Raw genomic sequence first — 25,675 nt, 5'->3', positions numbered from 1 at the left:
CGATCTTCATTTTACTTCGTAAGTTCAATTGGGTTAGGCTTTTATCATTTAACTGTGTTCCCCCCGGAGATCCGATTGGGGAACTGTTTATAACTCCGGAAATTTTATAATTAAATGACCTCATTGTTATTCTCTTGGGATAATAAGTAATGAAGGTGGTATCCCGTTGCCTTCCTTCATGCCATTTCTTGGCTTGAGTTTCGGCCGCCCACTCTGGGTCAGACGCCGTTTGTAACCGCCCACTCTGGGTACAGACGTTACAGTTTCACCATATCTGGTTACCCTTACTTATTTTAGCCTGCAGACCAATGCAGTTGCCCGGGGTGTGGCACGAGGAGCCATAAGTGAGAGTTAGGTTTCTTGCGAGGACCAGTTGTCAAGAACCATCTCCTGTCTATGACACTCGATGTGGTCATTCCGATAAAAGGTACTACCTCTGCAACACAACCCTACACCCCAACTAGTAGAATACAACTGTTGAATACCCTTCTCTTTAGATTTATTGGTATCTTTTTGTTTTTCAACATATTACTGAGTCTTCTAACTGCTGCCTAAGTCATTCGGATTCTTCTCGTTATCTCTGCCGTTTGATTCTGTTTGCCTAGCTTAGTGGTGTGACCTAAAAATCTGCCATCCATTTTAATTCCTCGTTGTTCCCAATTTAACTTCTTGAACGCATCTTTTAATGCAAGAGTAAATAATTTTGAAGAGATAGTGTCTCTCTTTTCGTTGGCGGGTAGCATTGTTTTTTTCTCTAACAATAGGTCATAGCATGGACAAAATTATTTATTTGTATTTCTAATAATAATAGTCTCCCGTTTTATACCGCTAACGCGGCTTTGGGATTATAGCAGGGTAGTCTGTTATCTCTAGGACCTACGGTATACAAGAAAGTTAACAGGGCCAGTGCTACGCGTTAACCGCCTATGATTACCTATGGTTTTTCCCAAAGTACTAATTTAAGTGGCGTACTGATAGATCAGCGGGCCCTGGTTTCACTTGGGATGCGGGCCCGCCTGCCCAATAAAACCACACATTGTATACCTATCAAAAGTTTTTAATAAACATTGAATATAGATTGTCATATATCATAAAATGTATCATATATTTTTTATAAAAACTCAAGCCAATTTATAGTTTATTTTACTCACGGTTTTGCTCCAAATTTTAAAGAACCGTTTGGATTGACATGAAATTTGGCATAAACATAGCTAAAATGCCAAAGAAAAAAAGTGATATTGTGCCGATGTGTGAGTTTATCATACGTTCAAGATAAGTCCGGAATTGGATAACCTAACTAATTCTAAGCAACTTTAGTTCCATAGATTGTTTTCACTAAGTCAATACTTTTTGAGTTATTTGCGAGTGAATATTTTCATTTTTCAACAAAAAAACTACGTTTCTAGACGGTTTTCGGAAATAATTCAAAAAGTCCTTTGTAGACCCAGTAGGAGCAGAGTTGCAGGTAATGAAAAGTAGGTTCTTATTCGTCAAATTCCAAATAGAATATTTTAAAGCATCACTCCGTTTTTAAAGTTAAATTAAAAAAGCTAAATTTCTGTTTTTTTTTAGTTTCCAGCATCAAAGTAAACAAGGTACGCTCAATACAAAGTTGGTCCCTTTTCTTGGTAAAATAAAAAGGAAAAATCACCACCTAATTAGCATCTCAAATGAAACTATTAGTTACCGCTTCACAAGTTACTTGACTTACCTATGTAGTGTTTATTTGTCATCTGTAAGTTTTATCGGTTCTCATTTTTGAAAAAAATTGGTTGAGTAAAGATTGTTTTTTTAATTATGAAAAATTTTTTTTTAAATAACTTAAAAATTATTGTTGATACCAAAAATCTCAAGTATGTAGTAAAAATATATAGGTTTTGCTATTGTAAATATTTTGGACTTTTTGTTTTCCTGAAGACAAAAATTGGTTAAGGTATGGCTATTCAAAATTTACATACACTCGTGATTAGTGACTCGTTTAGCCCATTTAACTACAGCCTTTTCAAAAATATGAACCAAGGAGCCTATGAACCAACCAGATCTTAAAAAAAAATACATACCTAAGTAAAGTAATTTGTGAAGCGGTAACGATTAATTTCATTTTGCATCCTAATTAGAGGGTGATTTTCTCGATTTTTTTACTAACAACATAAAAAGGGACCAACATTATTTTGATAGTAACTTACTTACATTTTCACTCGCAAATAACTGGAAAAATAATGACTTAGTGAAAAAACAGTATAGAAAAAAGTTGCTTAAAATTATTAATTAGTTCATCTAATTCAGGACTTATTTTGAACGTATATTTTTTCACCCCAAGAAGGGGCCAAAGTCACTTCCTGGGCAAAAGCACACATCGGCACAATATCACTTTTTTCTTTGGCATGTGTTAGCTATGTGTATGCCAAATTTCATGTCTATCCGAGCCGTTCTTTAAATTTTGTTGGTTTGAAGGTTTTGCAATATTTTACCGTGAGTGATTTGAGTATTATAGCAGTAAATTAATGTTAATTCTACCGTTATTATTCTTACCACTATAATTGTCTATATTTATGCAGTGTTATGAGGGCGCTATAAATACGAACAAAAGGAACATCGAGCGTCTTCGGATTATTTTTATGACCCAGCGTATAAAAATTGCATTGAGTATCTGTTTCCGAATTACTGTAACTTTGCAGTTTACAACCCTTACTCATAGATCGTGCTAATATAAAAAATACAAAAGTGTTTTTGTTAGCACGTATTTAGGCGGGCACCGGCGGTTATTCTAAACAAGTCTTGAGACAAGGGATTTGTTTAGCAGGTTAAACGAAGGAACCTTACAATCGCGTTCTCTGTATTTCTTAATAAAAGTTATTAAATTTTTTGATGAATAGATACTTTTTGTTTTTATTTAACTAACCTACACAAAAATTAAAATTTATTAAGCAATTTTGTAATGTTTACTTGTGTAGTTCAACATGTCCCAAACTAATTAGAACAAAAGAAGCCAAAGGCGCGATAGAGCGGGCCCCTGCGGGCTCTGGTTCCGCGGAACCCGCGGAATTATGCTCAGTACGCCACTGCTTCTCTCTCTGTTCTTATTTTGTTTATTGTTAGAAGTTTTGATACATTTATTTGCATAGTTGCATTGTCGTATATGTATTTTAGGAGTATTCTATATCTGGACTGGAATCAACTCTTGCCTTTTTCATTCCTTCTAATACGGTCCAGAGTTCTATGTAATCGAATGCCTTATTGTAATCCACAAATTCCAAATGAAGAGGTTCATTGTATTCGTTACATTTTTCGATGTGTCCTTATTGCACTTGTTTAGAACCTTCAAATATATGTATAAGATTTTTACGTGACATCATTTTTTACCAGGTAGACTGGGGTATTGTTGATGAATTCCTAGATGAGTAAGGTGTAAGAGAACTAAGATTGGACCATGTAAAATTAATAAAATTTATAAACATATAGTCAATGAATTCTTTTCGTTAATGCAATCAGTTTATGCAGAAGTTTATCTTTATGGTTATGTTTTCTTGGTAATTCACATACCACATTCATACAATTACAATTGATAAAGTCAATTAAGATAACGAAAATGGTCTATTGTACCTACCTATATTGTTTAACAGGTATTCCGTAGAACTCTGATAAACTTCAAATTAACTTTCAATTCCATATGTTTAATTAATTTGTATGTTTTGTATCTGATAGATGAATTAATAAACATTTAAATTTCTATAGGATAATAACATACCTATGCTAATGATATGATTTATAAAAACATTAAGTCTGTTTTCCTTTCAGAAATTATGATTATGGATCCCCTTTGCCTGGAAGACCTAGCACCCGGATCATCTCGCATTTTGGATGGTAAGAATAGTATCTTCACTGTTTTTACCATTTTTTAAATAGTATACCCTGTATAATTTCTCATATTTAGATTTCTCTCATAAACCCGTTCTTACAATATAAAGTTTGACGTTATTATACAGAGTCATGGCCATTTTTATTTCTCTATCGCTATGAAATAAACTAAACTATATACACTGTGGGCCGAAATAAAGGAGTACATTTTAGTTGAAAATAACTTTTTTGTTTTTGGGCGATTTAATTTCTTTTTGTAGGTCTTTAATAGCCCAACATCTCTTCGATATGGCTGTAAATTTGGAAGAAAAAGTAATGTACAGGGTCGGACACATAAAAAAATTTATATAACGGTGCATTTGAACTCGTTGCAAATGAAAACTGCCTTAGCTAAAATTGAACTGATTTGCTCGTTTGGTAGGTTAACTATCCAGAACACTTCAGTAAATTTTTTTTTAAATTACCGGATTCGCAAAATATCATTTTAAATAACGTTCAGAACACGCCTTCGCCATACAATTAAAAAAAACCCAAATTTGTAAAATATAATTTTTTACTTAAATTAGGAAATCTTATTCGAGTACTTTTCTAATATGTTCACTAGAACGAAACCCTCTTTTGCCCCATATTAGCAGTCATTTTTGTTAAAGGTCTTTTAATTTCTCAAACTTTACTTAGTAAGCCATGCCTGCTTAGGTTGCCATGGAATTTGTTTCACATTAATAGTTAAATAAGTAAATTGACCAGTTCATAATGCCACGTTTACAGGACCGCATTTATGTCAATTGCCGCCCCAGGCAATTCTCTAGTAGCCGCCCTTTAGTCCAGGGTAATAAGCTAGAAATAGACCATGTGCGGGACATTCAAAGATCCAGGTAGCTGACTACTTTTTTAGTTATTGTAGACCTATAGGAAGAATACCTACCTGTTCTAGAGTTTGCGTCCGTTTTTTAATTATTAACAATTTAGTGCAAAAATCGCGATTTTTTCGATTTTTTGCACCTCGTTCAAAAGCTAAACAGTTTACATAAAACTACAAAATTTAATTTTTTAGAACATTGGAAAACCTTCAAAATGCCGATTTTTTAAAGTTAAAAATTTGTTGCTACGCAAACTGCAAAATAAGTGAAAAATGTTATTTGTTAATAACTTTTACTAAAACTACTTAAAAACTTTAAGTGTTTCACCCAAAGTTGTGTATTGGGGTACTTAACAAACCCTCAAAATTTGAGATTAATCCATTAATTAGTTTAAAAGTTATTCTATTTGTTTATCCCAGAGACCTTTATTTTGCAATAACATAAGACAGAAAATAATGAAGATAAGGCAATTCAGCTTATGTCAAATGAAAGTAGAAAAGTGATACTATCAAAATGTACTAAAAAGAGATAAAAAAATTATCTAATATAGTCAAAAATACTACGGAATGGGACGTTTCGATGCCGCCGGTTCATCGCCGGCCGTTTCGATGCCGCCGGTTCATCGCCAGTCCATTTCATCGCCGTCATATCTCGCATTTCCTAGAATTCCTAATTAGTACTAAAAATAACTAATAATTGTAACTGTCGAAAATTCGGAAATATATCAGATAGCGATTAATTGACTGGCGATGAATCGGCCAGCATCGGCATCGAACTGGCGGCATCGAAACGGCGGCGATGAAACGTCCTAGACCCAAAATACTAATGCCAAATTTTTGAAATTTTATAGTTTATGAATATTTAGAACAACTTTAAAAATATTGTTCGTAGAAAAAATCATTTTACATATTCTAAAAGTTGGTATTTTACACGAATTTTTAAAAATGTTGTTCAGTTGGTGACTAGTCGTGGTAAGTGAAGGAGTAGCTGGGAGCCGACAAATGCACGAGTACAAAAACTAAAAAAGGCAACTTAAAACTACTATCATTTTTTTCTATATCTCGGGATCTACTAAATATATTTTAATCTTTTTGTTTAATTTGTATGTAATTTTTCTGTACATTAAAAAGATGTAATTTGTCTATTTGCCATTTGACATTTATTAATTAATAAAAAGCTTAATTTGTTTAAACAATTTTTGAAAAAATAATTTTGTTCCCAAAAATCCATGTTTTTATCCCAAAAATCCATCAGACTATTATTATTAATCATACAAAAAGTTAAGGTATACTTTAATTGATAAATAATCTTCAATAAACAATTATCTAATAAAAATAATTTATTTATGAAAGTGAACTTTAACTTTTTGTATTTATACTATGATTAAAGAATAAATTTTTGTGAAAAAAATTTTTTCAAGAATTGTTTAAACAAAAAAATAAAAATTATTATTTAGTTAATAAATTTATAAACAAATTGCATATTTGTAATGTACGTAGAAATTACATACAAATTAAAAAAAGAAAGATGAAAATCCATTGAGTTGATCCGGAGATACAGAAAATTGTATTAGTTTGAAATTGATTTTTCGGTATTTTAACTCGGTCGATTCGTAGGTTCACCCTAGTAACCGTTTGAACTACAATTTTGAAAAATCGTAGAGGGTGCTGTAAAGATACAATGTTTATGAAAACTTTTTAAGAAAAAATACAAATCCTATTATTTAAAATGGCATCAATGAAATTCCTTAATTATAATAAACAAATTAGCTGTGAATTAAAAAAAAACACATGGCTAACTTTGTCCCGAATGAACTCAGGCTAAATTTTTTTATTTGAAAATTCGTGTTAAAATACTGGCTTTTCAAATATATAAAAAGATTGTTCTTACGGATAACATTTGTAAAGTTATTATAAATGTTTATAAACTACAAAATTTCAAAAATTTGGCATTAGGATTTTTGATTATATTGATTAATTTTTTTATCTTTTGTTAATTCATTTTGACACTATCACTCTTTTACTTTCATTTGGCATACTCAGAATTGCCCTATCTTCATTATTTTCTGTCTTATGTTATTGCAAAATAAAGGTCTCTGGGATAAACAAATAGAATAAATCTTAAACTAATTAATGGATCGGTCTCAAATTTTAAAGTTTTGTTAAGTACCCCAATGCCCAACTTTGGCTGAAACATTAAAGATATAAGGTAGTTTTAGTAATAGTTATTAACAAATAACAATTCTCACTTATTTTGCAGTTTGCGTAGAAACAAATTAACTTTTTAACATTAAAAAATCGGCATTTTAAAGGTTTTTCAATGTTGTAAAAAACTGAATTTTGTAATTTTATGTCAACTATTTAGCTTTTAAATAGGGTGCAAAAAATCGAAAAAATCGCGATTTTTGCACTAAATTGTTAATAATTAAAAAACGGAAGCGAACTCTAGGCAGGAAACAGTTAGGTTTCTGCTTATAGGTCTAAAATAACTAAAAAAGTAGTCAGCTACCTGGATCTTTGAGTGTCCCGAGAAAATCCTTATTACCCTGTACTACTTCAACATGTACCATTTTTGTGTATTTTTGCTTTTGCCGCCCTCTCATAATTTGCCGCCCTAGGCAACTGCCTATATTGCCTAATGGATAAAGCGGTTCTGCACGATTAAGCAAAGAGGACAGCATATTAATTAAATATTACGGTGAAAAATATAATTATGGTGCAAGAAAAATTGTAAATGTATTTCCTGAGAAAAATTGGCATATTAGAGCGATAAGAAAGTTCTTAAGCCATCTAAGGGAAGCCCATGGGTCTATCAAACATAAAAGTGGAAGGAAGCGAAGGTCAAGAACTGAAAAAAAAATATTGCTAGAGTAAGAGTTGTTTTAGGAAATTTGCAACCTGGCCAATCTGTTGGAAAAAGGAAAATGGCAAAAGAAACTAGGACTTCCCGCATTTCCTGGCAAAAGTATTTAAAAAAGTTTGTTGTTAAATATTTGCTGTAAATGTAATAGAAAAATGACTTAAAAGATGTAATTTAATACTAAGAAGATTCTGCTCTCGTGAAGACATTAGAAAAATATGCTTTTAAGATGAAAAAATGATTTATTTAGGGCCTCCTAAAAATACTCAAAATAATAGGGTGTATTCTGACGTAAAATTTAAAAGAGAAATTCCCCTAGAACATCTTTTATTTGAAAAAAGTCATTTCTCAAAATGTGTAATAGTCTCTGTTGCAGTACCCATGTTGGGAAAACCTCGTCTGATTTTTGTTGATGCCGGGGTAGAACTTAATTCAGAAATATTGCAGCACCTTGAAACTTTATTCTGAAATTACCTTAAATTGAAGAAGTATATTATGATTACACTTTCCAGTAGGATAGTGCTCTTTCGCACACTTCCCACAATACAAGGATATTCTTGAGTGAAAATTGCCCGGACTATATTTAGCCAGAGATGTGGCCACCTAACAGCTCAGAACTAAATCCGGTGACTATTCAATTTGGGGAATTCTCGAACAAAATTTGTATGACGGACAACAATTTGAAACTATCGAACAGATCAAAGAAAGAATGCAGTTTGTTTGGAACAATTTTGAACAGGGTGTAATAAAGGGGGTTATTAATTTATGGCGCAGACTACTTAAAGAAGTGGTAAACAATAATGGTGGCCACCGTTCATAATATTTTAGTCTAAGTTTTAAAATTATTAAACTGTTTTCATAAATGTGTTATTTGTTATAATTTTATATTTTCCTAATTTAATAAAAAAATGATATCTTGCGAATCCGGTAATTTCTAAAAATTTCTTTTTCTGAAGTGTTCTGGATAGTTAACCTACCAAAAGAACACATCAGTTCAAAGACAGTTTCCACTTGCAACGAGCTGAAATGGACCGTTAAATTTTTTTTACAGTCCGTTTTGCTTCCTTTGCAGTAATGTTGAGGACATGTTAGGCTATTAACCCTGCAAAAAGAAATTAAATCACCCAAAAAATAAAAAAGTTATTTTTAACTAAAAAATATATTCCTTTATTTCGGCCCACAGTGTATATTTTATGTTCCCGCCGGCGCTGGGATTCGATCCCCGGCCTTCTGCGTGGATGTCAGACATTCTACGGCCTGATCTATCAGGCCATTTTATGATATTTAAGCAGGGCCGCATTTAGGTCAATTGACGCTCTAGGCAATTCTCTAGTAGCCGCTCTTCAAACATGTACCATTTTTGCGAAAAAAAAATTGCATACAGAATTTTTTATTTAAATAAGAATACACTAAAAATGGATTTATACTACGATGTTTATATACATACAACAGAAAAAATTGTCATTCCAGTTCGATCACATCAGAGATTTCTTTCTTGATTTTTCTTTGGCAAAATCATCTATAATGTCGTCATAATTTATCGCCTTTATTACGTCACTTTCCATGGACAAAATCGACAAATTGTTAAGACGTTCATACTTGACTTGCGTCATACTTGATCGGAAATTATTTTTAATTCTTGACATTTTCGAAAATGACCTTTCAGCGGACACTAGGCACAGCGAAAATTAGGGAAAATATCTTTTAATCCACTCTTCTTTAAATCTGTAGATATGTCAATTAGCAAGAAAACCTACTTGTTTCCTGCCTAGAGTTCGCGTCCGTTTTTTAATTATTAACAATTTAGTGCAAAAATCGCGATTTTTTCGATTTTTTACACCACCATTTTTTACAATAGTTGTGGTAAGTGAAGGGGGAATTGGGAGCCGACAAATGCACGAGTTCAAAAACTAAAACAGGCAACCTAAAACTACTATAATTTTTTATATCTCGGGATCTACTGAATATATTTGGATCGTTCTTTTTTTAATTTTCATGTAATTTTTCTGTACATTACAAATATGCAATTTGTCTAGACATTTATTAATTAATAAAAAGTCTAATTTGTTAAAACAATTCTTGAAAAAATATTTTTTTCCCAAAAATCCATGATTTTAATCATACTATCATTATTAATCATAGAAAAAGTTAAGGTATACTTTAATAAATAAATTATATTCAACAAATAATTATCTAATAAAAATCATTTATTTACTAAAGTAGACTTAAACTTTTTCTATGATCATTAATGATACTTATGATTAAAAAGTAGATTTTTGTAAAAAAATATTTTTTCAAGAATTGTTTAAACAAACTAAACTGTTTATCAATAAATAAATTTATAAACAAATTGCATATTTGTAATGTACGTAGAAATTACATACCAATTAAAACAAGAAATACCAAAATCTATTGAGTTGATCCGGAGACACAGAAAATTGTATTAGTTTGAAATTGCTTTTTCGGCATTTTAATTCGGTGGATTTGTAGGTTTTCACTTGTAATCGTTTGAACTACATTTTTGAAAAATCGTAGAGGGTGCTGTGAAGGTACAATGTTTGTGCAAATTTGTAAAAAAATACAAATCCCATTCTTTAAAATGGCATTAATAAGATTCCTTAATTATTATAAACAAATTAGCTGTGAATTAAAAACAAACACATGGCTAACTTTGTCTCAAATGAACCCAGACTATTTTTTTATTTGAAAATTTGTGTTAAAATACTAGCTTTTCGAATATATAAAAATATTGTTTCTACAGACAACATTTTTAAAATTATTCTAAATATTTATAAACTACAAAATTTCAAAAATTTGGCATTAGTATTTTTGACTATATTAATTAATTTTTTTTTAATACAGTTTGATACTATCACTCTTCTACTTTTATCTGGCATACTCAGAATTGCCCTATCTTCATTATTTTCTGTCTTTTGTTATTGCAAAATAAAGGTCTCTTGGATAAACAAAATATAATAACTCTTAAATTAATATTAATGGATCGGTCTCAAATTTTGAGGGTTTGTTAATTACCGCAATACCCAACTTTGGGTAAAACACTAAAGTTTTAAGGTTGTTTTAGTAAAAGTTATTAAGAAATAACGATTTTCACTTATTTTGTAGTTCGCGTAGCAACAAATTAACTTTTTAATTTTAAAAAATCGGCATTTTGAAGGTTTTTCAATGTTCTAAAAAATTGATTTGTGTAATTTTATGTCAACTATTTAGCTTTTGAATAGGGTGCAAAAAATCTAAAAAATTGCGACTTTTGCACTAAATTATTAATAATTAAAAAACAGACTCGAACTTTAGGCAGGAAACAGGTAGGTTTTCTTCCTATAGGTCTAAAATAACTAAAAAAGTAGTCAGCTACCTGGATCTTTAAGTGTCCCGAGAAAATCCTTATTATCCTGGCCTATATATTGAAGTATAATGTCATGTGTTAATATTAATGTTACAATTAAACTAGTTTGCAGAAAAAATTTAAAGTATTTTGTGTATTTTACAAATTTTTTATGACTCCATAAATTTGTAATAAAAGCTAGATTAACAGACGTGTGATTAATACATTCAATCATAACCACAGCTGTTAGTGTAATAATTAATCATTTGGCATACCTGGACACAAAGTAGGTATATGTAATAGAAGGTCACGTAAGTGAAAATTTTCGTGATATTCATTATTCAGAATTTTATTGTAGTGAATAGAAACAAATAGATGGATAAGAAGAAATTTTCCACAAGCAATAAAAATTGCTCATTGGGCAGAATAAACCATAAACTAATCTAATGAGTACGAGTATTTGTTTTTTTACTTGAAGCATGACTCATTTAAACAAAACACTAATGAATCGAATAAACAAATGAAAAACATCACAAATACATTATCAGAAAATATACTACTTCGAATACACTCTGAAATAAAAAAGTTGTTCGTAATTATAAAAATCAGAGCTGTACTTAGGTTCTTCTCTTCTTCTTCTTTGGGCGCCGTCTTCTTAGCGAAACTTGGCGATAACTTCTGCAAAGTATTCTCTATTTTGGGCTTTTCTTATTAGACTTTGAATTCTAATCCTGTCCATTCTTTGATGTTAAGCAACCAGGTCATTTGTCGTCTACCCGGGCTGCGTCTTCCTTCTATTTTCCCTTCTATATACAGGGTGCGTCATGAGGAACTGTACATACTCCTACCTCGTATAGAGGCTCCTATGGGGACTAACAAATGACCATTAAAAAGTGTCTTCTCCCATTGTTTAATTATATACAGGGCGAGTTTCGCATTTTAACAGAAATTTGTATTCGTCATAATTTTTGAACGGTCAGATCGATGTGTCTCTTATTTTGGTCAATCGTTACACTATTACCACCTAATCAACAGATTTATTCAAACTAGAAAAAATCAGGTCCGGCTTTAAAAAATTAGTTCGTTTGGGTATTAGAAAAAATTTTACCCTGTATACGCTTTTTGAAAACTCTAATATGAATTTTAGAAATTAGACAAATAGGCAATTAAAATGGCATATTTATTTATTTTCCGCACACGATTACTTAATTTTTTATAAAAAATCAAATTTGACTATGAATTAAAAGTTTGGTAAAGTCAACCACAGATGTAAAAAAATTAACTTTTATTACAAAAATTAATTTTTTTTTGAACAAATATTTAATTTATGTTACCACTCAATCAACTGATTTATTCAAACAAGAAAAAAATCAGGCCCCGATTTAAAAAATTAGTTCGTTTTGGTTTTAGAAAAAATTTCACCCTGTATACGCTTTTTGAAAACTCTAATATGAATTTTACAAATTAGACAAATAGGCAATTAAAATGGCATATTTATTTTTTCCCCACACGATTACTTAATTTTTTATTAAAAAATTAAATTTGTCAAAATCGGAATTTTAACCTAAAAATGAAAAAAAAAATGAAATCACGGTTTAACTCGCCACAACTCTGTTCCATTTTAATTTCTTTATTCTGAAATTTTTACAGCACATATCTCTTACCATTGTGAAGACTATGAAAATTGTTGTAGACTTTCAGTCTTCTTCTCGTAAGAGTTATGAATTTTTAAAAATAAAAGTTGCAGATTGGTGAATTGCAAAGTTAAATCGCAAAAATTAAGTGAAAAAATTTAATTCTATTAAATAAATATCTATTTTTGATCACGTCTATGTTAAACTATAGAGCCCAAAAGAAATGTTATGGGGAGTTTTAGATCTAGACGTGTTAAAAAAAAATGGTAAAACTTTTAATTATAAGAAAAGCGTTGTTTTTGTGAATTATTTTTGTAAAAAAAGTTAATTTTTTTAAATCTATGCAAAAATTTTGCCAAACTTTTTATGTATAGTCAAATTTGATTTTTTAATAAAATATTAAGTAATCGTGTGGGGAAAAAATAAATATGCCATTTTAATTGCCTATTTGTCTAATTTGTAAAATTTATATTAGAGTTTTCAAAAAGCGTATACAGGGTGAAATTTTTTTTAAGACCCAAACGAACTAAATTTTTAATCCGGGCCTGACTTTTTTCATGTCTGAATAAATCAGTTGATTGGTTGGTAACATAAATTAAATATTTTCAAAAAAATAGTTTTTGTAATAAAAGTAAATTTTTTTAAATCTATGGTTCACTTTACCAAACTTTTAATTATTCATACTTAGTCAAATTTGATTTTTTTATAAAAATTAAGTAATCGTGTGGGGAAAAAAATAAATAAGCCATTTTAATTGCCGATTTGTCTAATTTGTAAAATTCATATTATAGTTTTCAAAAAGCGTATACAGGGTGAAATTTTTTCTAAGACCAAAACGAACTTATTTTTTAAATCCGGGCCTGATTTTTTTTTAGTTTGAATAAATCAGTTGATTGGGTGGTAATATAATTTAAATATTAGTTCAAAAAAATATTTTTTGTAATAAAAGATAATTTTTTTAAATCTATGGTTTACTTTACCAAACTTTTAATCCATAGTCAAAATTGATTTTTTTATAAAAAATAAAGTAATCGTGTGCTGAAAAAAATAAATATGCCATTTTAATTGCCTATTTGTCTAATTTGTAAAATTCATATTAGAGTTTTCAAAAAGCGTACACAGGGTGAAATTTTTTCTAAGACCCAAACGAACTAATTTTTTAAAGCCGGACCTGATTTTTTTTTAGTTTGAATAAATTATTTGATTAGATGGTAATAGTGTACCGATTGCCCAAAATAAGAGACACATCGATCTGACCGTTCAATAATTATGACAAATACAAATTTCTGTCAAAATGCGAAACTCGCCCTGTATATTATTAAACAATGGGAGCAGACACTTTTTATTGGCCATTTGTTATTCCCCATATGGGCCTCTATACGAGGTAGGAGTATGTACAGTTCCTCATGACTCACCCTGTATAATAAGTTGAAGGAAATTGTACCTGTTGTGTCTAAATATATGTGTCTAGGATATAATAAGATGTTTTCCGTTTCTTGACAATTCCTGTGAGTTCACGTTCTCTATTCATATGCCTTAAAACTTCTTCATTTCTAATGCGGCCGATCCATGGAATTTTCAGCATACGACGAAATACCCACATCTCAAATCTCTCTAAACGTCCTAACGAGCTGACTGTTAACATCCAAGCTTCCACGCCGTGTAGTAGTACACTATGTCTTCTTCTTCTTCAAGTGACATCTCCGCGACGGAGGTCGGCAATCATAATAGCTATTCGGACTTTAGAGGCTAATTTAGTACACTATATACACAACACTTTATCATACGGTATCGTAGGGACAGATCAAGATTGCGGGCAGTGAGTAACTGTCGCAACTTTAAGAATTGTGTTTCTTGCCTGTTCTACTCTACACAGGTTCTTCTCATGCATAATTAATAATAACGTAATTGGCTCACTAATTAAATTGTCACACATTTAAGAAGAAAATTATTATTGCTTGATAGTGTTATTATGTTTAAAAAGAATCCGTTTTTCTAAGTGATATGTCCTTAAGTACCTTAACCATTGTTTAATTAATAAGACCACTGTCGATGGAATAATTCATATTTATTACTAACATGTCATTCAATACATTTTACATTCAGTTTTCTACAACTGTTGCTTGCCCCATTGTTCTCTGCTTTTCCGTCAGTCCGCATGGAACATCATCGCAGAACAGTAAGTGTCAGATGCAGCGGCGGCTCGTGGGTCAATCTTCAGGGGGGTCATTTTGGTTTGAAAACTTCAAACTGTTGATTTTTTAAAGTATTTAAAAGATCTTTTAGCATTTATATTTTAGATAAAAAATACAGACTTAGATAAAACTCAATACTATTTACCCTAGTTTTCCGAAAATTAAATTTGTCTTTTTTTAGAGTAAATCTTTTAAAAAATATAGGAAAAATGGTATGAACAGGTTATTGACTGATATATAGATAGGAATATTTATAGTATAATAAATTGTAAATTTATTAAAACGAAACTTACTTTAAATATTTTTATATTTTAAGTCAATTCTTCTATCCTTTAGTTCTGCAAAATAGTCTATGACCTTCTCATTGAAATTTGGAATGCTCTTGACAAGCGTTTTCTCGATGCTCAGCATAGACAAGGCACTAAGTCTAGGTTGTCCCATCGTATTACGCAGGAATGTTTTTACTCTTTTTAAAGTAGAAAAACATCTCTCACTTTCCACGGTTGTCATAGGGAGTGTGCACAAAATATTTAATAACTTCACTGCTTCAGAAAATGTTTCAGACAAATTCATGTTAATAAAAAGCTGAAGTATGGCTACTGCACCAGCACTATTGCGAAAATCCTCACGACAATATAAGACTTCAAGTTCCGATTTTAGTTTGGAAATATTCACTGTGGGATAATTAGCCGTCACCATTTTTAAAATATTTTGCGGAAAGTTGGTAGTGTATGCTTCAAATTTCTCTATGTAGAATAACTGTGAAATCATGAGATGATCATTGAAACTAAACCTGTGATTTATTTCAGATATAATAATATCACAAATTTCAAGTGCAGTTCGTCGCTTTGGATCCTCTGCAGTAGTTTTTCTTTTTTTTGCTGTTGATGTGCTTGGTACTTCTGATTCCAAAATAGTATTTCTAATTATTTGGATATTGTTGTTAAAAGACAGGATACAATTTTTGACAGATATAACATCAATGTCTCGCATTTGCAATTGTTTAAACAATATATCAACATGGGGCATTATTTTATGGAAAAAATTTAACCAAAATAAAAAATGCTCATCTTCCAAATGTCTTTTTAAACCAGTTGCTTGATTTATATTGTTACCATCTTGCTCCTCATCAATAATTTCCTCTAAGCAAGATTTTAAATCATCTTTATAAGTGTATACAATTTCAACACATTTTGTATTGAAAGCCCATCGAGTAGGCGCAGCTTTAGGTAGCCTTACTTTAACCACTCTATCCAGAACCATCGTACGTTTTGGAGATCGGCCGAAAAAGGACGAAAATCCGTGTAAATTTGCAAAAAATATTTTTATCGGTTTGTGTTGACTCGCCGCTTTTTGGAGGATAAGATTAAATTGATGGGCATAGCAGTGAATGAAGTGTGCATTTGGGTATATTTCTTTAATTTTTGTTTGTACTCCTCCCAGTTTACCGCTCATGACTGATGCACCATCGTAACTTTGGGCAATCAATTTTTCAGGTGCTTCATTAATTTTTAATAATTGAAGTTCTTCCAATATTACATTAGTTAAATGTTGTGCTGTAGTACCTAGGGGGTTAACAAATTTCCAAAATCTTTCATGTACAATACCAGTTAATACATATCGCAATATGATAATCATCTGCGTTTTATTGGAGCTGTCTGTGGTCTCATCTACTTGAATGGCCACAAAATTTGTCTGGCCAATCTCCTTCATGATATGAGTATGCACAATGGCTAACATTGATTCTAAAATATCGTTCTGAATTGTTTTCGATGTTCCTTTAAATACTGTACTTTTTTCAATGTGTTCTTTAAACATTAAATCCAGTTCAGAAACAAAATCGATAAGGCCCAGAAAAATTCCACGATTATTGGAGCTGTCACTTTCGTCATGACCGCGCAATGCAATTTCGAAAACTCCACAAAATTTTACACAGTCGATTAGTTTGTTTAAAATATACCTATTTTTAGATACCAATTCATTAAAGTCATGCACAGATTTACGATATACACTATCAAGTTGCTGTCTTATGTTAACACGTCCTAAACTTGCGTAACTCATTGATGAATTTATATGAGTAGTTGAAGAGGCATGTTTTGTAATTTTCACTTTTAAATGCTTAATGTCAGTTACTCCATTTTTCACCCATACAGCGTCATTCGAAAACAGTAAACACGGATAGCAAAAAAATGCATTTCTCACACTGCAGCCACAAATCCAATCACACAAATTGTACATTGATTCTTTAAAATATCTTTGAATGTCCTTACCCCTATCCTTTGTTGTTTGTTTTAAATTCATGTTTGGTTTTGGTCGACCACTTTCTTTTTTCTCAAGCCGCCGTTCATAATTTAGTGTTCCAGCAGATTTTAAGGCAATTATTTCGTCAACAACACTCATCTTGTTTTTGTTACAATCACAAAAAAATCCAACAAAACAAAATAAATTACGCAAATACGCCGCGATCGATATAGACCTGCCGTGAAGTGCGGTCAGCAGACGGTAACTAACTAAACGTGAGGCCGTCGACTCTACTAGAGGTATACGACGGAAAGGTCACTCCCACTCTCGCCCACGAAATTGCTATCTGCCGTCTCTTTTCTATTTTACATGCATTTGTCCATAAGCCATAAGAACTGTATATAGACAATTTAAAATACGGCCCAGCCACGGGCTTGTGTATAGCGCGAGGCGCGACGTTATTATATCTATTATATTTGTTTTGCCAATGCAGACTGCTGAGAGAGAATTTTATATTTCAGAGTGAAGTTTTAGATAAAAGATATTTTTAATAAAATTGGTATTTTTATGAGATTATTTTAGGGGGGTCATTGACCAATTGACCCTAAGGAGGAGCCGCGCTTGGTCAGATGGTCATCTCTCTCAGAGCTACCAACTCACTTTAAGCTGTGTTTACACTTAAAACATCCCAACTTATCACCCTCACACTTAATTTATATCTACCCAAATATGATTAATATGATTATGTAAAACCTAACTGAACAATTTTTTTTTACTTACTCTAGAATGAAATCATTGTATTTCTTTGGCATATTTGTAACACGTCTGCTTCTACCTGTTTGAGACATATTATCAGATTGATTATTAACAATAATGTTTTGTTCATTATCTGACCTGTAAACTGTATCAGTTGATGATCTGTTGCCAGTGTCTGAAGAAGTAGCCATGTCCAGCAAAACTGGCTCACCTTGGGTTTCCTTCGTTAACTTCTCCAAATTTGATTCAGATTGTGTTATACTCTCACCTACCGGATGTACTACGTTTGGTAGTTTTATATATTGAAAGTCATTATTACTGTCAAGTTCATTTTCCCTGTTGTTTGCAAACTCAGTGATACTACACCTGCCTACCTGATTCGTATGACGCTTCCATACCTGAAGTTTTCTTACCTACTTTATTTATTATTTTAGCTGCCACCCACAACTTTCGATTTGTTTCCCTATAGTCTCTTACCATAACCCTTTCTCCTATTTCAAAACATCTTTTCTCCTTTATAGAAATATTTTGCTGTTCTTTACTGGGCTTTTCGCCCATCATTGACATTCTTGTTCGCAATGATCTATTATATACAAGTTCAGCTGGTGACTTTCTGTTACTGGGTGTTTTGTGTTGCGATATGTTAGTAAATATCTTGATATTAATGTAGACAGCGAAATACCAGAGTTTCTTGGATCATCTAGGGCTGTTTTCAGCTTCATTTTAAATGTCCTGACATACCGTTCTGCAGCTCCGTTGCTGGATGGATGGTAAGGTGCCCCTGTTAAATGTTTAACCCCATTTTTCTTAAAGAATATTTCCATGGTTTTGTCAACTAGTTGAGGTCCATTGTCACTCACACATAACCTTGGTAGTCTCATTCTGGCAAAAACTTCCCTTAGTTTTTCTTGCGTTTCTGCTGCTGTCGCCCTACTTATAGGAAATACCTCTACCCATTTGCTCTAAGCATCCACCAATATTAAGCACAACTTGCTTTTTAATTGCAAAAAATCTATATGCACTCTGTCAAATATTTTGTCCACTTCAGGCCACGGTGAAAACTCTGATGGAGGGTTGTCTCTATTCTTTAAACATGGGCCACAACTTTTTACCCTATGCTCTATGTCGGAATCTATTTTAGGCCAGTAAACATATGATCTCGCTAATGACTTGCACTTGACTATTCCAAAATGTCCTGCATGGAGCTCATCGAGGATTTGTGGTCTTAGACTTGATGGTACCGCAATACGATGTCCCCACATTATTATGTGCTTATCTAAATACAACTCTTGTCGTTTATGGTAAAATGGCATTATTTCATCACTTAAATGTTTGGGCCATCTTTCCGTTTTAATATACATCTTTATTGCCCTTAAAATGCCATCTTTGTCTGTTTCTTCTCTAAGTACTTTGTTGTTAATTGGCCAGTATTCTATAGACTCTGTGAAATGAATATATGTCATTCCTTCCGCTGGTTCCTCTACTGTTCCCGTAATCTGCACTAGTGACCTTGATAAATAATCAGCTACAGCATTGTTTATTCCCTTGATATGTTCAAAACTGTAGTCAAACGATGCCAAAAATAAAGCCCACCTTTGTATCCTGTTTGCGGACATTTTAGGGATACTCCTGTGTTCTCCAAATAATGCAACTAGCGCTTTTTGATCTGTCCTTAATTTAAACTTATTACAGCAGAGGTACTGGTAAAATTTATTTATGGTAAAATGAACTACTAAAGCCTCTTTTTCAACTGTAGAATATTTTTTTCTGCTGGCATGAGAGTTCTTGACACACATGCTACTGTTCTCTCCTCTCCCTCTTTAACTTGGCTTAACATGCCTGAAATACCCTTGTCACTTGCATCTGTTGTTACTATTATTGGAAGGTCAGGGTCAAAATAAACTAAACAATTATCTAATGCTATTATATCTTTTATAATATTGAATGCCCCTTCACATTCTTTTGACCAGAAAAACTTTACATTACCTTTTAAAAGCTTGTATATTGGTTCTAAGATCTGGGCAGCCTGAGGTATCAATTTATGGTAATAATTTACTAGCCCTGTAAAAGCTCTAACTTCTGTTATATTTTCTGGTTTAGGTGCATTTATTATTGCAGCAATTTTACTATCTGTTTTCTTAAGGCATTCTTTTGATATTTTGTACCCCAAGTATTCAACTTCCTCTTTAAAAATACACATTTTTCTTTACAAACTGTCAGCCCAGCCTTTTCAAGTTTGCTAAGAACTTCCCTCAACTTAGTCATATGTTCTTCTGCTGTTTCCCCCGTTACTATTATATCATCTAAAAAGTTTGTTACATTTTTCATGCCCTTAAAGAGATTTTCAATTTCTCGTTGAAATATACTACTTGCTGATTTTATTCCGAATGGTAATCTTTTAACTGCGTACAAACCCCTGTGAGTGTTCCACGCTAACAACCTACTTGATTCAATATTTAAGGAGAACTGCATATAAGCTAGTTGTAAATCAATTTTTGAAAAACGTTGACCTTTTTTTAGTTTATTTCATAATTCATCAATTTTTGGAAGTGGATATTTCACATCTTCTAAATGTTTATTTATTGTTGTTTTGTAATCCCCACATATTCGTATTTTCCCATTTGATTTTTGAACAAAGGCTAAAGGTGTTCCCCAATCTGAATTGTCTATTAGTTCTATTACCCCCTCTTTCTCTAACCTATCTAACTCTAACTCTACCTCTTTCGCATAGGCTAAAGGAACAGCTCTGTGCTTGCAAAAAACTGGTTTAGCATTTTCAACAGCTTTAATTAAAATTTCCTTATGATTAAAATTTCCTAACTTACTAGTAAATACGTTTGAAAAACTGTTTATTAGATCTAGAATTTTACTATTACTTACAATTTGATTCATCATTTCAAGCCTAATATTGAAGGCCTTTATCCAGTCTCTCCCTAGAATATTTGCACAACCTTTTTGCACAACGTATAGCTTTACTGGTATTTTCTTGCTTTTATAGCCCATATCTATTATAAAATATCCCTCTGGTGAAAAGACACTACCTTCATAACTTTTTAGCAACAGATCATCACTGGTTAGCCTAAAATGAGAAAAATTATTTATATATGTTTCTTTTGTGATTGCACTTATACCAGCGCCACTATCAATGATCATCTCATATATTTTGCCTTCAATCTTTACCTGGATTTTAAAGGGATTGTCTACCTTGACTTGTACATGGCACAGATCAACAATTCTTGATTCTATGCAGTCTAATGTATAAATGTCCTCTTCCGCCTCACTATCTATAAAATTAACACTATCTTTATGTGCCAAACAGACCCTAGCCAAATGCCCCTTTTTTTACATATATTACAAATGTAATCTTTATATTTACAACTATTTTTGTGTTTATTTCCACATATCTTACATTTTGACATCTGATTGACACTTGAATTTACATTGACGTTTGAGCTGCCATGCGTTGTCCGCCTTGTCCCATGTTGCCAACCTCCATCCTGTCCCTGCCGACGAACTCGAGAACTCGACGATGACGAAGCTTGCTGATGATCTATCACGTGAACATTTACAGTTGACCTCGAGCTTGTTTTTGAAGCCATAATAGCATTTTCTGTCTTCATTGCCAAACTCACCATCTGCTCAGTGGTGTCATGGTGTGGGAACGCGTGGGAACGCCGTTCCCACACTGGTTAAGAAAAGAAAAAAAAATAAAGAATTTAGGTTTTGCAAATAAATCACGGATTATAGAAAACGCTCTCTATATTTCGATACAGTACAACGATTCACTCCGCTCTCCGTGAGTCGTTGTACTAGGCCTACTACTGCCTAGTGTACGAAAACCAGAGAGTACGGCCACGGCGTGAAAACTAGACTGTACTTCTACGAAACTCATAAAAGTTAAGTAAATCTGATAATTATGTACAAATCGGCAACACTGTCGATTTTCTACACTGTCTGGTACTACGCGAAAAATGCTGTGTCATTGTATTCACTGTCTGTTTGTTCACCGAGAAGTTCTGTACTAGTCTCTGTTAACTGTGTTCGACTCCTGGATTATTTATTTACGGTTTGTGTATAGTTTACTCGAAGAAATCATAGTAAATAATTCGCGTATGTTATGCCATGTTTTATGTTTATTTTAAATAAATGCTTTAGGCAGTACATATTAACAAGTATAGTAGGTGTACAGTATACAACTTTTATTCAAGTGAGATAAGTGATAAATGTAGTGGAAAATACTGCAATGGAATCCCAGAGGAAGAAGCAAAAAACAATAATGTCATTTTTCGAAGTAGGGAAAAAAGAACCAACTTCTGTTTCTCCTTCATCATCAGCTACAGGTGAGGAAAGTAAAGATAATTTAACCGAACAGTCTAATTCAATTGAACGTTGTCCTAAACCGGATGAGTCTGATAGACTTATAGTCACTAATTTAAAATGGCCATCTATTTGGAACCAAGAAATGTGGGAGCGAAAAAAACAAGCTTTTCCTTGGATTGATTGTAGGGAAGGAAAACTTGGATGTAGTGTTTGTAAACACGTGTCGCACTTGGGTGCTAATAAGACAGAGCGCTCCAGCATTGCAAAAGAATGGTGTTCTTACCAAGTTACTTCTAATGGTAAAACTAAGGCTGCTCAACTCAGATCGCTGAGAAAAAAAATGTTCATCCACAAAACAACCTCTAGTCATAAGGCAGCCAAAAAGATTATTGAAGTAAGCAAATCCCAAACTATTGAAAAAGTCACAGATGTCATGAATGTTTCGCACCTCGAAACAACAAAAGTTATTTTCAGAACTGCTTACTATCTAGCCAAGAGCAATAGGCCTTACTCAGACTTCTTTGACCTGTTAGAATTGCAAAGAATGAACAATGTTGATGTTGGAATCGGGCTACATTCTAGAAATACTGCTGTAGAAATAATTGATCACGTTTCAAGTGAAATGAAATCAAAAATTATCAAGTCAATTTTAAACATTTCGGGTAAAATATCAGTTATTATAGATGAGTCAACAGCTGTAGGCTCAAAATCTAATCTAATAGTGTATTTAAAATGTGAATTCAGCAAAGAGCAGAATCCTCATTTTTTGTTCTTAGAGTTGATTGAACTGAGCAGTCAAACATCTCAGGTAATTGTTGAAAGTTTGCTAAGCTGTTTGAAAATAAGCGGATTTGATGATGATTACTTGAAAGAAAATTTTGTTTCATTTGCAAGTGACGGTGCCAGCGTCATGTTGGGTAAAAAATCAGGTGTAGCTGAAAGATTGCTTGAGATGTACCCAGATATTATTGTTTGGCATTGCATGAATCATAGACTAGAGCTAGCCTTAAGTGATGCAGTTGATGAAGTTGGGGCCGTAAATCATTTTCAAATATTTATGGATAAAATATACTCCACTTACAGTAAGTCACCGAAAAACCAACGTGAACTCTCCGAGTGTGCCTCAAAGCTGGAACAACAACTCCAAAAAATTGGAAAAGTTTTAGGGACTCGATGGGTTGCAAGTTCCTATCGTGCAGTTTCGGCTGTGTGGTATGGTTACTCTGCCATTTACAACCACTTTGAAAAGGCGAAGACAGACAAGAACAGAAGTTCTACTGAAAGATCTATGTACTGTGGCCTATCAAGGCAATTATCATCATTACAGTTTCTGTTAAATTTAGCCATTATGTATGACATTTTGGCTGAACTTTCGATGCTTTCAGAGGCTTTGCAAAACAGAGAAACTACTGTTGTTTATGCTGATAAATTGATCAGAAGAAGCATTAGATTTTTTGAAACTCTGAAAGAAACGCCTGGAACCAAGAGCCTTGAGGCTTACATTGCTGAGAAGGACGGTAATTTCAACAATGTCCCCATTACAAACAATCCAAAAATTGCGACCATCAATCACAAACAAGTGATAACAAGTGTAATAAACAATTTAACTAGAAGAATGTTTACTACTAAATCCAGTCATGAGTCAAAATCAAGCGCCTCTTCAAACTGTAAGCAACAATACGATTCTCTTCTATCTGATTTAAAAGTACTGGAAACTGATCAGTACCCAACTGACAAATCAGTACGATATGGGGAAGAACAAATTCAAAATCTCTGCAAAAGGTTTAAGCTTAACAAAGCGAAAATAACAAACTGCTTTCGAGATTATATCGAAGCCAATTCACCTTCTAGAATACCAAAAGATCTCATCCCGTTGTTGAACTGCACTAAACTGATTCCATGTAGTTCGTCAGAATGTGAACGAGGTTTTAGTCTCATGAACCAGATAATGACTGATTTGCGAACTAGACTCTTAACCAGACATGTTTCAAGCCTTATGTTTATAAAACAACATGGACCAAGTATAACCGAGTGGAATGTGGAGCCCTATGTGAACACCTGGTTGAGGAGACACCGCACAGCAGACGACACTAGGACACGCACGGCAAAACCTTATCCGGAAGAAGAAAATCCATTTGTTCAGTTTTTGTAATTTTGATTGAATGTGAAACACTTTCCTTTGTATGTTAAACAACACCTTTCGTTCCTATGTTATCTTGTCATGTAAATAATAAAACTGGTTTATAATAATTGTGTGGTTTAATATTACAAATAAATGATTACATTTATGTCTCCAAAACATTTAAATTAGCTATGTTGTCTTATTTTCTCACAATTAAAATAAAATAAAAAAAAACAATTCCAGAATTTAAATATTTTTGAATTAAGCAAATGCATACACATTTTTAAAATCAGGGGGGGGGGCAGACGTGAAGATGTTGCACATTATATTTTGTATTTTTTGGATAACCATATATATTATACAGCACCTGAAAGGCAAGGGGGGGCACGCCCCCCCCCCCCCCCGCCCATGGGTATGAGCGCCCATGTAATATTTTAATTGTAAAAAAGTTAAGGAAAGTGCGTTCCCACACTGCTAATTTTGCCATGACACCACTGCATCTGCTCCATTTCATCCTCTTGGCATAATCTGTCGAGAATTTTACTAGGACACATACCACTCACGAACTTATTTAGCAGCACTTTGGTTAGATCTGCCCCAAACTTGCACGTAACTGCAGCACTTCTTATCCTAGCATACCAGTCAGCTATTTTTTCCTCAGTTTCTTGCCGCAGGTCAAGAAATGTACATCTTTCTCTCCATGTACTCACTTGACCTCCGTAATGGGTAGCTAATAACTTTGATAATTCTGCAAATGTTTTGGTTTTGGGAGCTTCTGGAAAACATAGATCTCTCAACAAGGTGTATGTGGGTGTACTCACCGAACTGATTAGGATCGCTACTTTAATAGCTTCCTCTTCAAGCCCATTTGCCACAAAATATTGTTCCAATCTTTCTTCGTAAAAATTCCACGGTTGTTAATCTGGAATAAATTCTTCGAACTTTTTGTTCGCCATCTTGATTCACTAACAAAGGTATCCGACATCGGTTTACATAAAACAATTAGTATTTACTTCGTTACCACTTTTATCCTCGTCGTCATTGATATGTTCTTAAGTACCTTAACCATTGTTTAATTAATAAGACCACTGTCGATGGAATAATTCATATTTATTACTAACATGTCATTCAATATATTTTACATTCAGTTTTCTACAACTCCTGCTTGCCCCGTTGTTCTCTGCTTTTCCGTCAGTCCGCATGGAACATCATCGCAGAACAGTAAGTGTCAGATGGTCATCTCTCTCAGAGCTACCAACTCACTTTAAGCTGTGTTTACACTTAAAACATCCCAACTTATCACTAAGCACTTTAAATTTCTTGCCTTTTCTGATCCCATTGTAAATATCCAATCACTGATGCAGAAACAACTCTCTGTGCCTATTTTTATGGTGTTGAATGGTAGACTTAAAAACGAAGATATGTGTAGAAAACTGGAAGCATTTGAGATGTGGCTGTACCGAAGAACTCTTAAAATCCCGTGGACT

At 32.8% G+C, this 25,675-nt stretch overlaps 1 protein-coding gene across 1 annotated transcript; it reads left to right on the top strand.

Moving 5' to 3' along the window:
* The first annotated feature begins 22,022 nt into the window (after positions 1 to 22,022).
* LOC126878589 (E3 SUMO-protein ligase KIAA1586-like) lies at positions 22,023 to 24,218 on the top strand. The gene has a single exon (XM_050641397.1). It carries the CDS (start codon positions 22,023 to 22,025, stop codon positions 24,216 to 24,218), a length of 2,196 nt encoding a protein of 731 aa, XP_050497354.1.
* The last annotated feature ends 1,457 nt before the right edge of the window (positions 24,219 to 25,675 follow it).

The sequence above is a fragment of the Diabrotica virgifera genome, chromosome 10, assembly GCF_917563875.1.
Source record: "Diabrotica virgifera virgifera chromosome 10, PGI_DIABVI_V3a".
Classification (NCBI taxonomy): Eukaryota; Metazoa; Arthropoda; class Insecta; order Coleoptera; family Chrysomelidae; genus Diabrotica; species Diabrotica virgifera.
The sequence above is the reverse complement of the archived record's forward strand: the minus strand, read 5'-3'. Positions and strand labels throughout refer to the sequence as shown.